At 42.1% G+C, this 14225-nt stretch overlaps 1 protein-coding gene across 4 annotated transcripts in view; it reads right to left on the bottom strand.

The window, feature by feature from the left end:
* epn2 (epsin 2) overlaps positions 1-13454 on the bottom strand; it is a 38518-nt gene extending 25064 nt beyond the window's left edge. For 3 of the 4 annotated variants that reach the window (XM_080446138.1, XM_080446140.1, XM_080446141.1), the window contains exons 1-2: positions 13270-13454; positions 227-1062 (exon numbers count right to left, since the gene is read on the bottom strand). In XM_080446138.1, the coding sequence (XP_080302264.1) occupies positions 227-657 (431 nt within the window). In that variant the 5' untranslated portion in view covers positions 658-1062; positions 13270-13454. Of the gene's footprint in view, positions 1-226; positions 1063-7781; positions 7880-13269 lie in introns of all 4 variants that reach the window. The other variant, XM_080446139.1, reaches the window with a different exon arrangement.
* Between the last annotated feature and the right edge of the window lie 771 nt (positions 13455-14225).

The raw sequence follows: 14225 nt of genomic DNA, 5'->3' as shown, positions 1-14225 counted from the left end.
AAGAGCCAGAGTCTAAGGCCACTGTGTGTGTGTGTGTGTGTATATATGTGTGTGTGTGCGTGTGCGTGTGTGTGTGTGTGTGTCCTCAAAATGTGTGTCCCCCAAATCTCACAGGACACTATGTACACTTGTCCATGCCTGCACCTGTGTGCTTGTGTATGAGCGTGTGTGTTTATGTTGGTGTGCCCATGTGTGTGCCACAGCATGCATTGCCCGTGCATCTCACCTCTCCCCTTTCAGTCGGTCCTCGTCCTTGAGCAGCACCACCAGCTGTTTGCTCTTCTCCCGGACGTTGATGCCCTGGTCCTTTCCGTCACGGTCGACGAACTGGAAGTCCTTGAGCGTCTGGATGGCGAAGATGTTCTCCTTGCACTGCAGCGCCACGCGCTCGGAGCCCGTCTTGATCAGGTAATCCAGGAGCGTGAGTGCCTTGTAGACGTGCCGCCAGTTCTTGCCGTGGTCGTTGAGCCTCTTCCAGATCATGCTCATGATCTCGCTGAACGCCACCACGTTGTAGGTGAGGTCGGCGATCTCCGACATGAGCGACGACGACGGACCCCACGGGTCGTTGGACGTGGCCTCGCGCACCTTTTTCTCGGCGTCCGAGTAGTTGTTCACCATGTTCTTCATCTGCCGGCGGATGGTGGAGCTCGGCATGATGGAAGAGGGGGAGGGGCGGAGACGGAGAGAAAAGAGAGGGTACGTACGCTACGCTCTCAGACTGTGAGAGTAGAGTCAGGGTAGACTCGAAGGAGTCACGGCAGGGTGGGTTTAGTGAGTCCGTCACTCACTGGGTTGTGTGTTTGAGTGCGTGCGCTCACTCCAGGGCGAAGGTTGTGTTATACGCACACCCGTGTCCGTTGTCCCGGCACGAAGGTGGCCTGTGTGTGCGTGCACACGTGCAGATGTGTGTTGTGTGTACAAGCACGTGTTGTATGCCTGTTGTGTTTGTTTACGAGGCCTCTCCAGCCCAGTGTGGTGTTCCCGAGTCCTCCAGAACAGCGCCTGTTAAAACCATCTCCACACGCAGAGCGCTGGCTGCACACACGACCACGCCATCACCTAGGAAGCACAGACAGACAGACAACTGGTTGGTGAATGAGAAGAGACAATGAATGAACCACACGGCTCACTTCTTGTGAGCGACAACCTCCATGTCCCCCCCCACCACCTTTTATGTTAATATCATGAATTTAAACTGTACATTTTTATTTTTTTTGTGTAGTTTTTGTTGCACTGTTGCTTTGTCCAGCTGTTTGAGTGTTGAATGTTAAATGTTTAATGGACCACAATGGAAACAAGCCTTTGGCTTTTTTGTGTCATCCATTTAGCGTGTTTTTACCCGTTCTCTTAGAAATCGGCAATAAAGTATTCAATCATCATCAGTATTCAAAACAATTGAGGTGAGGGCAATGAAGAATTAAAACAAGCATTGATTTATGTCACCTGTTATTATTGAGCTATTGGCAGAGACAGAAGGAGAGAGAATCATCACAACATGTTGCACATCTTGTTACAGCATCCTTCATTCAGACAGGAACAATTCCTTGTTTTGATCAGCGTACAAGGTAAAAGTTACCCGTCATCTGATAGCGTAGCAAGACATTACAGTCAAACAACCGTCTATAAATACCAGCTCAACAGTAACTTCTGCAGCTCTGAGTGTATACCCAGAATGCCCCTAATAGGGTCAAAGAATTAATTCAGTCTACCAACCTGACCACTACATTGACTTGGGAAGGTAACCAGCAACAGAAAGGTTAATTAATAACATCGGGCCTGCCGCCCTCTTACACCTGCCGCAAAACAGTGCACGCACAGTGCAGAGCAGGTGTCATTACTAACCAACGCAGTTGTCATTCTCACACCAGTCCCCATGCTGTGTAAGTACCAAACGTACTTGCACCCATGGTCTTAAAATGAGCTGTGGTCAGGCAAATTGTTGGAGCATCCTGCTATCTTAAGGGGACTGAGAAAAAGTGATTGCACTTAGACCAGCTAATTAAATCCTGTCTAACGTCGGGTGCAGTCCCCGTGCACAGTATTTCCCTGCTATTTAAAGAGTGCATTATAGTTAAGATTCACCTACATAGGCAGGTTCACTTCACATACAACGTGCACACACTCTCACATTCAACACACAGCTGCTATTTTTGGCAAATGTTTGCCCCAGAAGATGGATGTTGGGGTTCAAGTGGTTAAGCGTCTTGCATCAGTGATGTTGAACTGTTTTTAATGTAGTGAGTCACAGGACCCACGGGTGGACAGTCAAGTGGAAATTTAGTGTGGATCTAATAATGTGTGTTTTTTGGTGTTTAACTCGTGTTTGATCCCAAATCTTAAAACTTTATTGGTCAAATAAAAATGTCACATTATCATATCATACTAATTCATAATCAACTAGATTTTTATGAATAAAATTGTGTGACAATGTAAACACAGTGAAGTATACAGTACAGAACATACTAAATATAGTTTTCCATCTGTATATAGAATATAAAGTATAGTCAGACACAGCCAATTTATAGTATACTACGTTGTCCGTTTAGCTGCTGAGATTGTCACTGATCCACCTTAAGGACAGTCCACCTGCTTGTTAGCTCCGTCAAAAGAGCAAAGACGGAGTTTGTCACAAAGAAAATGTGACATAGCCTATTTGGGAATAACCAAGTTTAAACAAGATACAAAAGGTGGGCCCATGGATATCACGCACGCCATTGCAAGATTTGCAAAAGAGTTGTACCAGTGATGTAGTCTCAAAATCACATCCATAAAGTTTGGATGAGCAGGCATATGGAGAACGGAGATTCTGCATTATTGATTTAAGATTCACTCATCTCGTTCTCGTGCAGAAACATCTGTAAATGCACAGTGCCTACTGCACTGAGCATATTCACTTATAAATGGCCAATGGGAGTCCACCTCTTGATGGGAGGGATGTTTTAGTATGATTTTAACATGGATTTGTTTTTAACAATGTAGCATCAGGATGAAATAGTGCGTGTCCCGCAGACACAGCTATAGTGAGTTCTCTGCATCCTTTTGTATTATTATGCGCTAGAGACAACACCTAACAATGTTGCCGTAAGCAGATCCTTCGTTTTAAAAAACCACTGCAAACCACCAGATATGCGATTCATTGTTGTGAGTATCAGGATCTATACCACCCACATATTAGAACTGTGCATGGCCAGGGTGTGCTTTCAATGTGAACCGTGTCTTCCACTTTGATAATCTCACTTGAGTTTAAGTAACCTGTCTGAACGGCAAATGACATACAAGGCAGGGTGTGGAGATTCTGGAGAAGAACTGATGGCAGCTCTATGTGGTCAGGGCTTTCCCAGGCTTTTAGGGGAAGTTTAAGGTGGTTAAGGTGTTGATCTCCGGGTAGGTTTCAAGTGCAGGGACAGGCCAAAACGGAGGCTACTGGAAGCCATGTTCACAAAAACACTATCCTGCTGATCACAGCTTTTCAGGTCTCGAGTCAGAAATAACTCTTCTCTGTATCTATTATTCAACAGCACCGTCCGTATCCCTGTGAACTCTGCACACTTCATGTACATGTAATTCATGTACTGCAAATGACCCAGCTTGCACCTCTGAAAGTTTAAAGCACAGCTACTAAACATGAGTTCTGACTGTTGCAGTAATAACCTGCACATTACAATTTTAAACTATCTATATTGTGAAAAAGCTAAAAATCAAAGAAGATAGCTACATCCTCTTGTAGCCTGCTAAACCCTTGCTGGGGAGTTCTCACTTGTGCAGCAAAAGTGTGTGTTAAAGAATTTCAGCTGAGCATTTTTGGAACAATGTGTGAAATCTGCTTTGCATGGACAGAGAGTCTGCATATTAGTACGTTTTGGGCTCAAATTCTCAGTCAGACGACGAATGCGAATGGGAAATGTTTTAATCATACTGTGATAAGCCCCAATGACTAAGTATTTGCATCTTATATTAATGCATTAGCTAGCTATCTTAAAACTATGAGTGTTCCAGACTGTGGAAAGTATATTGCGAGATAATAAATGTTCTATTTTACACAGTCAATGTTCCAGCCCTCACACTAATTGAGGGCTGCCTGGAACAATAGTAAAAAATGAACGAAGGACAAATGACTCAGCTCTAACCAGCGCCAAGTGAGTAAATAAAGTGTTTCCTTTCCTTGATGGCCGTCAGGTTTGAGTCAAAGCATTTGAAGTTGAAACCTGAAAATGATGTCAACCGATGAGTCCCGTCATGGGTTCCTGTCTGCTAGATTAGAAGCCCAGCTGGTACTCACTTCCTGACCCACGCACAGCACCCACACCTTAAGGGAAAGCGTATGCACACACAGCCACAGCTGTCTACCCTCCTATAACCCTACATCAGGGGTTACCCAGCCCATGGTGCATACATAAAAAGACACACTCAGCAGTCTGGGTATTATTCATATGAGATAGCAATGGAAACAAATGGGCTATAATCTACTTAACCCATTAAGACTGGGAACGCATCTGTGTGATTTTAAGATTTTTTTTTGGGCTATTCAAAAATAGCAGATATACAAGCTCATAGCTATTTTTGAAAAATCGTGGAGAAAAAAAGCAAACATTTGTAACTCAAATCTTTGCTTCTGGGGGTCCCTGGAACAAAATATTTTACAAATGTTAAAAAAAAAAAAAAATATATATATATATATATATATATATATATATATATATATATATATATATATATATATATATATATATATATATATATATATATATATATATATATATACAAAGATTTGCACACATTTTCAAAAAAAATAAAAAATAGCAGATCTACAAACTCATAGCGCGGCACTCGGTGCCGTGCTATGAGCTTGTATATCTGCTATTTTTGAATAGCCAAAGAAATCTAAAATGACAGAGATGCGTTCCCGGTCTTAATGGGTTACGAGTCCTCTGAGAAGTCAGGATATTCAGAGAAATCTGACGTGTTGTTTTTCATCACAAACTAAACACACTACAGTTTGTGTGTTGAGCTTAAGACCATGAATAATATATAATCACATGGTTTAATAAAAGACCATTGTCGGACTAAATAAGCTTCCATCATGTTTTACAGAGGGAGTTACGTTTCTGCACGCACGGAGCTCAGTTAAATCAATGCCTGCATGGACGATCTTTAAGTATAAAAAGATTTAACCTCTTGTATTTGGAAATATGAGTTTTACCGAAATGGCAAAGGTGAAACATTAAAACGAAGTCTCCTCTATCCAACTCCCAGTGTCAGTGCTTGCCGTGACGTTTCACAGTGCCAAGTTCCATTCAACATCATTATGTTATCTGTAATATCATAATAAAAATGATATCCATAACATTAACTATGAAGCAACATTTTGGTGAGCACTTGGAGAACAGAGATAAGAGAGAGACAAAATATCTCTGCTACGGATGGGATGAAAATTACATGTCACGATTAATGTGGCAATTTTTTTTTGCGATTAACGATTATCGAGATAATCAAACTATGCTTAAAACTTAAAATGGCACTTTTGTTAACCACTTGTACATCCAGCATCCCTATTCTGGGAGGCAGATCTACAAGCTGAAGCTTGTAGATCTGCTATTTCAAGTATAGAGGGTTTAAGTGGTACTGAATTTGCAGCTCAACAAAAGCTGATTCATCCTAGTGTATGACGAAGAACAATTTCACGATAAATTCAAATCTCTTAATCTAAATAATCTCACCATTAACCAAATCAGAACATGCCTAGTGTAGCGCAGACATAATATCCAAAGCGCATTTTGCAAAAAAAAACACTTTCTGTTGACACGGCCCCATATTCAATCTTAAATGATAGAATGTACACAATATCCCTGCCCTAAAATTAAAGTGGAAAGTTGGTGACGTTTGATTATGTGCACTGCAAATCAAACAAACCATGCATGCATGAGCAATGAATGTTCTACTCTCAAAAAGCTTTGTTCTCAAGCAGTATCAAATCATATTAGCACTTCAACATTCAGCAAAGGAAATGTAAATATAAATATTTTGTCAATACTCAGTGCAGCACTCCCATCAGTCCACTATTTCTCCACTATTTTTCCAGCTCTAGGAAGGCCCATAGTGAGTTATCCCAGACAGTAATGTGATAGGAAGTCACAGCATGCACACACACGCCCTGCAACCAGTAGGCCTGTCACAATTATTACATCATCGCCTAATCGCAATTATTTTTGCAAAATTGTCAGAATCGTTTCCATGTAGAAAAATGGTAGAGTTAGTTTGTTTGTGCGTCTGTCATATTTATGTGTGTCTCTACATATTGTATGTTTGCAGCACAACTATTTAAAATTTCAAGGCAACAAGTGCTCCTGTGTGTGCGTGCGTGCTTGCGTGCGCACGTGTGCGTGTATGTCAAAGCTTCCTGCTTGGCCATGCTGCGGAATGACAGCTGAGGGGGGACGAGGGTGAGGAGAGAAGAGGGGGCAGGGGGAATGGGGGTAACAAAACAACTTGGCACATCCCGTAAATTCACTTAACACATTCAATCCGGGAACGCATGCTGTGCCATTTTAGATTTGTATAGCATTAGCTATAACCATTATTTTATACTTTGGGCTATTTATATAGCAGATATACCTGAGCTTGTAGATATGCTATTTTTTGGGGGGGAAATCGTCAAAATGTGTGCAAATCTTTGAATATATATGTTTTTTTAAAGCGAACATGTTTAACTCAAATCTTTGCTACTGGTGATTCTACAAGTGTCTTCTAAATCCTAACAGGTTTGTTTTAGTTTTTTTTTTTACATATATTGCTATAATATCAGTGGTTCTCAAACGTTTTCATGTCAAGGACCACCCAAAACGATATGTATTTAGCCTCAGACCCCTATCTCAAAAAAAAATTGTTCCAGGGACCCCCATGCAGAAGCAAAGATTTGAGTTAAAAATGTATACTATATATATATATATATTAAAAGATTTGCACACATTTTCTCAGGTGCCGTGCTATGAGCTTGTATATATGCAATTTTTGAATAGCCCAAAGAAACCTAAAATGACAGAGACACGTTCCGGGATTGAATGGGTTAAAGCCAGCGAAATGTGATTCCTGTGGAGTGCCCCCTGCTCCCCCCCCCCTGCATCCGTATGAATACAACTCAGGCCTAATGACACATCTGCTGCTATAATCACCTATTCACCCACAGCAGACAAGAGGAAGAGAGGAGAGCCTGTCCCATTCTCCTCCCCCGGAAGCCCCACTCCCTCCCTCCCTACCTCCTCCCCTCGTCCCCTCACCTCCTCTCCCCGTTATATCGTCCCAGTTCCAAGGCCTGGAAGACTGCACACAGGCAAGATCTGTCTGTGTGAAGTGTTTCATTGCACATTAATATGTGGCGGTGGGCAGAGGAGTTCCTTCAAATCCTTGTCAAATACCCTGCCGGTCACCTTTCTTAGCCTGGCTAATGCTATCAGCAACAGCATCGGACAAGAAAAGTAAAAGATTTTTTTTTTTTAACCCATTAAGACCTGAGGCGATTCTAAAAAATGTTTTCTAAATCCCCCTTTTTTTTTACGATTTTTCAAAAATAGCAGATATACAAGCTCATAGCGCGGCACTCGGTGCCGCGCTATGAGCTTGTATATCTGCTATTTTTGAATAGCCAAAGAAATCTAAAGTGACACAGATGCGTTCCAGGTCTTAAGGTTAAACACAATTGTGAGAAAACCTGAAAACTAGAAAAGATTATTGGGTGTACATTGCAGACGAGTGTTGCTCAAGAAAGAAAACTTAAAACGTACTAGTCTGACAAAGCTGATTTAGCTGAGGTGTGCGTCCCACTGTCTCGTTCTACTCATGCTGTGTCGCTGTGGATGAGTGTCAGCACTCGGCTCATTGCCTCAAAAGAGAAAAGATGAGAAAGGGTTACTTCACATTTTCTATTTCTCTTAGTACGTCAACTAAAAGCAGGGTAATGCAGATCCCAGTCGTAACATGACCGCCGGCTGAACTCACGGCAGACAGACAGTCAGGCTCAGAGTTCCACCCGTCGTCAACATTGAATGTTTTACACGCTGCCCAACCTGACACTTGCAAGGAAGGAGTGCTTCTCAATTTGTGGACAAATTAGTAGGGAGCCTGGGGAGCAGAGACATAAACCAATTTTATTGAGAAGTAGACACGGTTTGCAGCACAGCAGGCTTTTTAGAGTGTGAATATAGCCAAAGCACCGACTTTGACAGATATCGCCACAAAGCAAGTCTCTACATGAAATTCTGACAGGGACTAGCCTAAAATTATTTTAGTGGTCTGGTCTGTTTATCATGAGGTTTTATTGGCTTAGCTACTTTCACTTATAAGTGACCGTGTCAACTTACTCCCTGTTATTTTTGCTTAATATTTTCGCCTGAAACACAGAATTTAGGAGTGATGAATTGAAAGGACTAAGATACTTCCAGCACCCTATGATTGTCCATGGTCCAGGACGAATTATTTGCATCGATGCATACACAGAAAACAAGGCAATAAGTGGCTCAGGTGATTTCTGCTTGTGCTAATGATGACCCCAGCAGGATCAGAGCAATGGCCTATTGAGCCTACTGTTAAACACATTATGAATGGAACCCTGAGTCTGGTTCAAATAGCTCCAGCTCTTAATGAACACAGACAATGATAATGTCTAAGTTCCCCCCCACCAACCCCATCGCGATCGCCTTTATCCCAATAACAGATACAGATGGAAAGAGATTTGACTAAAGAAATAAACATACTATAATCAGTCAGTGTGACACTCCTGCCTCTTAATAATTCCAATGGGATCATTTCTTTGTAACATTTGCTGAACAAAATCCATAAGTTTGTCTTCACTTGTCTTCATGTCAGTATGAAGACATATTTTGAGGAGCAGACGTTTTTTGTTTTTGTTCTTTTTGTTTTCTTTTTCAAAATTAAGATTCCAGACAAATTCAGACTGAAAAAGAGTATTTCAATTAATCCTCAGGAAAAAAAACTAGAATATATAATATTTTCGCAGAAAGGTTGTTATTTTGAGAGAGAAATGTCCCGCAATATGAATACATTTTGACATGTTTCATGTTCATGGTAACTGTTAAATCGCAATATTACACTCGCGGGAGGGTGGCTTTATCATATTATTGACACCGCGCTTCCTTATCTACAACTGTCGTAAGTCATAGCAAAAAAGATGGTGACCGGAACTACGTCATTTTGGGCAAGTCTCCGCCCATTCCCTATACTTGCACTGTTGTGCATCGAAATGTTAAGATCTATCTTCAGTCGGTTTCAGTTTAGGCCACGGGATCAGGTCATACTATACATTCATTTTTGTAGTCTTTTTGGCTAAACCACTAACTACCTGGTCATTACAGTGATCTGACTGTTATAGCAATGACTCACATAAGTCCATTTGAAACTAAACATAGTCTTGCCAGAAGCACCGTCCCAAAACAAATACTTTTGAGCTGAATGCGGGACTCCCTCCGAGTGCACGGGCAGACATGCCACTCTGCCAGATCAGAAACATTATCTAATAGTAGGAGCACTGAAAACATGTGTGTGATCAAGCTAATTCAAAACTAGATTATGCACTCTGATGTTTAAAGAGTATCACAATTCATTTCATAATTCACCAATTTAATTTGTACATTTGAGAATCAATAATTAACTGTCCCCTGATCAATGGTAACTTACATCCCTAGTATTTACAGTATGATGGCAAAGTTGTTGGTGTTTGCGTAGCTAAACCACAAGCCAGTTTGAATTTATGGTGCAGCCAAACCTTCATTCCACCTCCAACACAGTCGGCATTAATTTCATAACAACACTCACACAGCATGGAATGGGTTCCCCGCTAGATGCAACGGAAGGACATGCAAATTAGGCCCACATTCTTTTCCATATCGACTGTAAAGGCTCTTCTAGCCAAATCCCACATTCAAGAAACTGACTAGTCAACTGTATGACATTGTGTGTGCTGGAAATCAGAATGTTTTCTATTATATCACTTAATTTAACATTGTGAGCAGGGTTGCATAATTACTGATGGGTAGAACTGTATCACAATGATGTTTTAGCAAGGCAAAGTATTGCAGGCCAATCCATAGTCCCCCACTTAAAAAGCATGCAGGGATTGTTTAGGGACACAGTGACCTACTTTTGGTATGTGATACACTGGCTTCAATGGCACCATACCATTATGGTCATGCTAGGCCTTATGGGAGATAACATGCTCCGGACAAGATCTCAGACAGACAGACAGAGGGAGTGCAAACCAATACTCACTCCCCCCACCCCTACTGGGGGCCCAGTGGGGGACTAAAAATTGCAGAACTCTAGCATAATAGTTACTTCAAACATTTGATTTACGATAATGCCCACTTCAGATTAAAATAGACAAGATAAGGTCCTAAAATCATGACATTCATATGTTTAGCCATGACCACTCAAACAAGCCGTCTAAGTGACTGATGGTGTTCATTTGGCTTGGACTAAAATGCAATAGTATTTAAGGCAGACTATTATCTTCAAAATAAGTAATAATGGAGTACTAAATACACAAATGTTATTTAGGACACTTTGATTAATAGTGATGTGAAAATGCCCTGGTGATTACTTGTCAAATTAGCCAGTGATAATAAGTGAGAACCATTAGTGGTTAACCTAACTCCACTGGACTCACTCTGACCCTTGAGCAAAAAGGAGTGAGGGTGACCACTGGCAGAGTCAGCAACACAAGACACCCATTAATGACGTCCAGCCAAAACTAGCCTAACTAAACTGTATTGTGTGTGTGTGTGTGTGTGTGTGTGTGTGTGTGTGTACTTGTATGTGTCTTGGCAGAGTCCAGGTAAACTGTGATTTGCATTAAGGATTAAGAAGCAGTACAGCTAGAACAGGCCTGCCCTGTCAGGTTCAAACAGCAAGGATAAATCTGATGTAGAGATACAATGATTGCATAATCACGTGTGCGTGCGTGCGTGCGTGCGTGCGTGCGTGCGTGCGTGCGTGCGTGCGTGGTCAGAGCCAAATAGTGCAAAAGAGGGACATCAAGTCAACCAGCCAGTTCATTCCCAAGAACTGTGTCAGAATCTATTCCGATGAACAGAACTCACGTCATGACTCATGACCCAGTCTCAAATGTTTCTCAGTTCTCATTCACCAGTACACACTTTCCAACCAAATGGTGGCCACAAGCAACATGTAAACAATCCTAAACCACAGTGTGAGGATTAACTTCCTACAAGCTAAGAATTGTATATAAAGTCGGATCCAAACAGAACCGGGCAGCCAGCACATGTGAGAACAGTGTCTCTGAGCAGTGCCACACATGGCTGAACATCAAGCGGGCTGAAGTGAGGAGAGAGACAGGACAAGACACCCCCTTCAGATCGACACGTCATCCAGCCTTTTGTCCGCCCTGGTCCCGGGAGAGACAAAGCCAGTGGTGAGGAACGGGAGGAGGACGGTGATAATGCATCAGTCACCCACTGTGACTGACTGATCGTCCTGACAATGGACAAAAGCCCAGCCCCTCTCTCTCTCCTCCAGCCACGTTCATACGTACTCAGTGTCAGTGCAGCCCAGGAAACAGAGCTAGCAAATGTTGAGCTGCAACATCACCCAGTCATGCATTGCAAACAGCAGTCATAGTTAGCCTGGAGTCACAGTTAGCCAAATACCAGCAGCATTAACTAGTAGAAGAGGGGTCGACAAACAGAGCTTTAATACCCCTAGACATCTTCACCCGAAAGATGTCAGGAAAGCTTAGATTTGGTCGTGAATTGATTTGTTCAGTCATCTTAGTTGTTGTCATGACAGCAGTAGGCTAGTAAGGCCACTAACAACGTCCATCAACGAACAGCTCCATGGCAGAGTGAAATAAATCACAGCGCAGAATTCCTTCCTTGATGACTAGATAGGATGCAAATACAGAACTACTACAGTCGTGGGCTTGTTGGTTAGTGTTGGCCAGTGTTCTAAACTGCTCCAATCAGTTTAAGGATGGGCACAACTTTAAAACTAGTTGCTAAAGGTGATTCAAAATGCATGCTACAGTGAAGTATCCCATGTACCTTTCCAATGGACATGACTGACCACCACTTACGTTACCTAAACAAACCATACTAGTCAGAGCTTAATATCAGCATCTCTACATGCAGTAAACACCTAAAACACAGTAATGTGCAACCCACATTAACAGTACATTTACAACCATATGGAAGTGGAACCTGTTTTGAACTTGTATATCTGCTATTTTCGGACATGATAATATCATCAGACTGAGGGGCTTCCAGCTCTCCGACTCTAAAGTGTTGTTTTTTTCACTGCAAGAGAAAAGTTGATCAAAGTGATCGCTGGCTAATGGCTCGCTAGACAAAATTACGCATTTTTAAACACTTTTTGGGGGGTTCAAAAATAACGTCATTGATTTCTATGGAATGTCACTTGTCGAAGGGTCGCACGGCGACCACCAGTCAAGTGAAGCTTCAAAGTGATATTAGCTAGAAGCCGTACGCTGCCTTTAAAGCCAACTGTTGATCATCATCCCAAAAACACACACACACACTCCACTCACTGAAAGATAGAAAATAACCTCCAGCTGTTAAAGTTCCTATGAGGTGAAACACTAAAGGCAGTGGTTCTCAAACTGGATTCCAGGGACTCACACTGGGTTCCCTTTTAGGAGGGTCTAAAAATTGACCCTTGCAAGTCTGTAACTCCTGACAGTGTACAAATTGGAACCAAATGGACCCGTCAGGATCCATTTGGTTCCATTTGTACACTGTCAGAGTTAAGGGGAGACCTTGAAATGTAAAAAGTTAGAGAGAGCCACTGCACTAGGGAGTCGCCCCAACACAACACAACCACCCCGGCCAACTTGCTAACGATACTACCGCTGCTGCTGAGTAATGCCTCCATTAATCACACTTTAATCTGCATCACAATGCAACAAAACGCACGTTTCCAGCTCGAAAAGGTGTCGACGCCACACTCGTCGACACTTTTCCCTGCTGAAAAAATGTAGTTTTTAGTCAAGCGACACGTTCAGGGTCTTAATAAAAAAAAAAACTCTCAACTAGCATGCTAAGCTACTTAGCAGGAACGGTTAGCCCGGACTGCCAAGGCGAGACATCACCAATCTGGAGACTCAGTGTGTGTGTGCGTGTGTAGTGTAGTGTGTATGTGTGTGTGTGACTGTGGACCCCCTGGAAAAAAAAACAAAACAACTCAGCAACAACACAAGAAAGATGCACGAACCCCACAACTTACCACCGTGTTCTGGTTACTCTGTGATCCACACATATAAACCCATAAGTCAGGTGTCGTATCGGCGAAGCCCCCCGAGGGAAGAATGCCCAGGATAAAGCACTTATTTTAGTTGCTGTTGGAAAGGAGCTTGTTGCTGCTATGCTAAGCTACATGGATGTGTGTGTATGTGTGTGTGTGGTTTAGTGAGTCTGTGCTCCAGAACATGGCGGGCGGGCAGAGAGAGAGAGGGAGGGAGGGAGGGAGGGAGGGATGGAAGGGTGTGACCGACGCCGTTTGTTTGACTCACCAAGAAGAAGAAGACAAAAACGTTCCCTGCCTGCAGAACAATCCACTCATGGGATTGAGCAACCACAACCCAGTGGTGGAAAAAGTACTCTTACTCGTACTTTTTTTTTTTACTTAAGTAAAAGTATCAATACTCTGCTATGTAGAAATACTCTGTTACGTAAAAGGTCCGGAATTCTAAATTTACTTGAGTACAAAAGTAGGCTATTGGTATCAAAATGTACTTAAAGTACCAAAAGTATACAGTGCTCACTATGCAGAATGTCCCGTTTCACAAGTTTTGAAATGTATTAAATGTATTCAAATACTTTAGCTATTTTCTAATGGCCGAATTTAATATAGGGCTGAAGTGGGTAATGGATGTTTTGTAATAATAATCAAAATCTACAAAGTAACTAGTAGTAACTAAAGATGTCAAATAATTGGAGTAGTGGAGTAAAAGTACAATACTTGCCTCTGAGATGTAGTGGAGTAAAGGAGGAAAATGCTGAAAATTGGAAATACTCCAGTAAAGTAAAAATACCTCAAAATTGTACTTAAGTACAGTACTTGAGTAAATGTACTTAGTTACTTTACACCACTGCTCATGGGATTGAGCAACTGAACCTGCGGTTTGGTCACTGTTGCTGCAGCTTTACTTGATGCACTGTGAAACTCCTGGGAGAATACAA

Source organism: Gymnoscopelus braueri (genome assembly GCF_963280865.1).
Source record: "Gymnoscopelus braueri genome assembly, chromosome: 13".
In the NCBI taxonomy this organism is placed as follows: Eukaryota; Metazoa; Chordata; class Actinopteri; order Myctophiformes; family Myctophidae; genus Gymnoscopelus; species Gymnoscopelus braueri.
The sequence above is the reverse complement of the archived record's forward strand: the minus strand, read 5'-3'. Positions and strand labels throughout refer to the sequence as shown.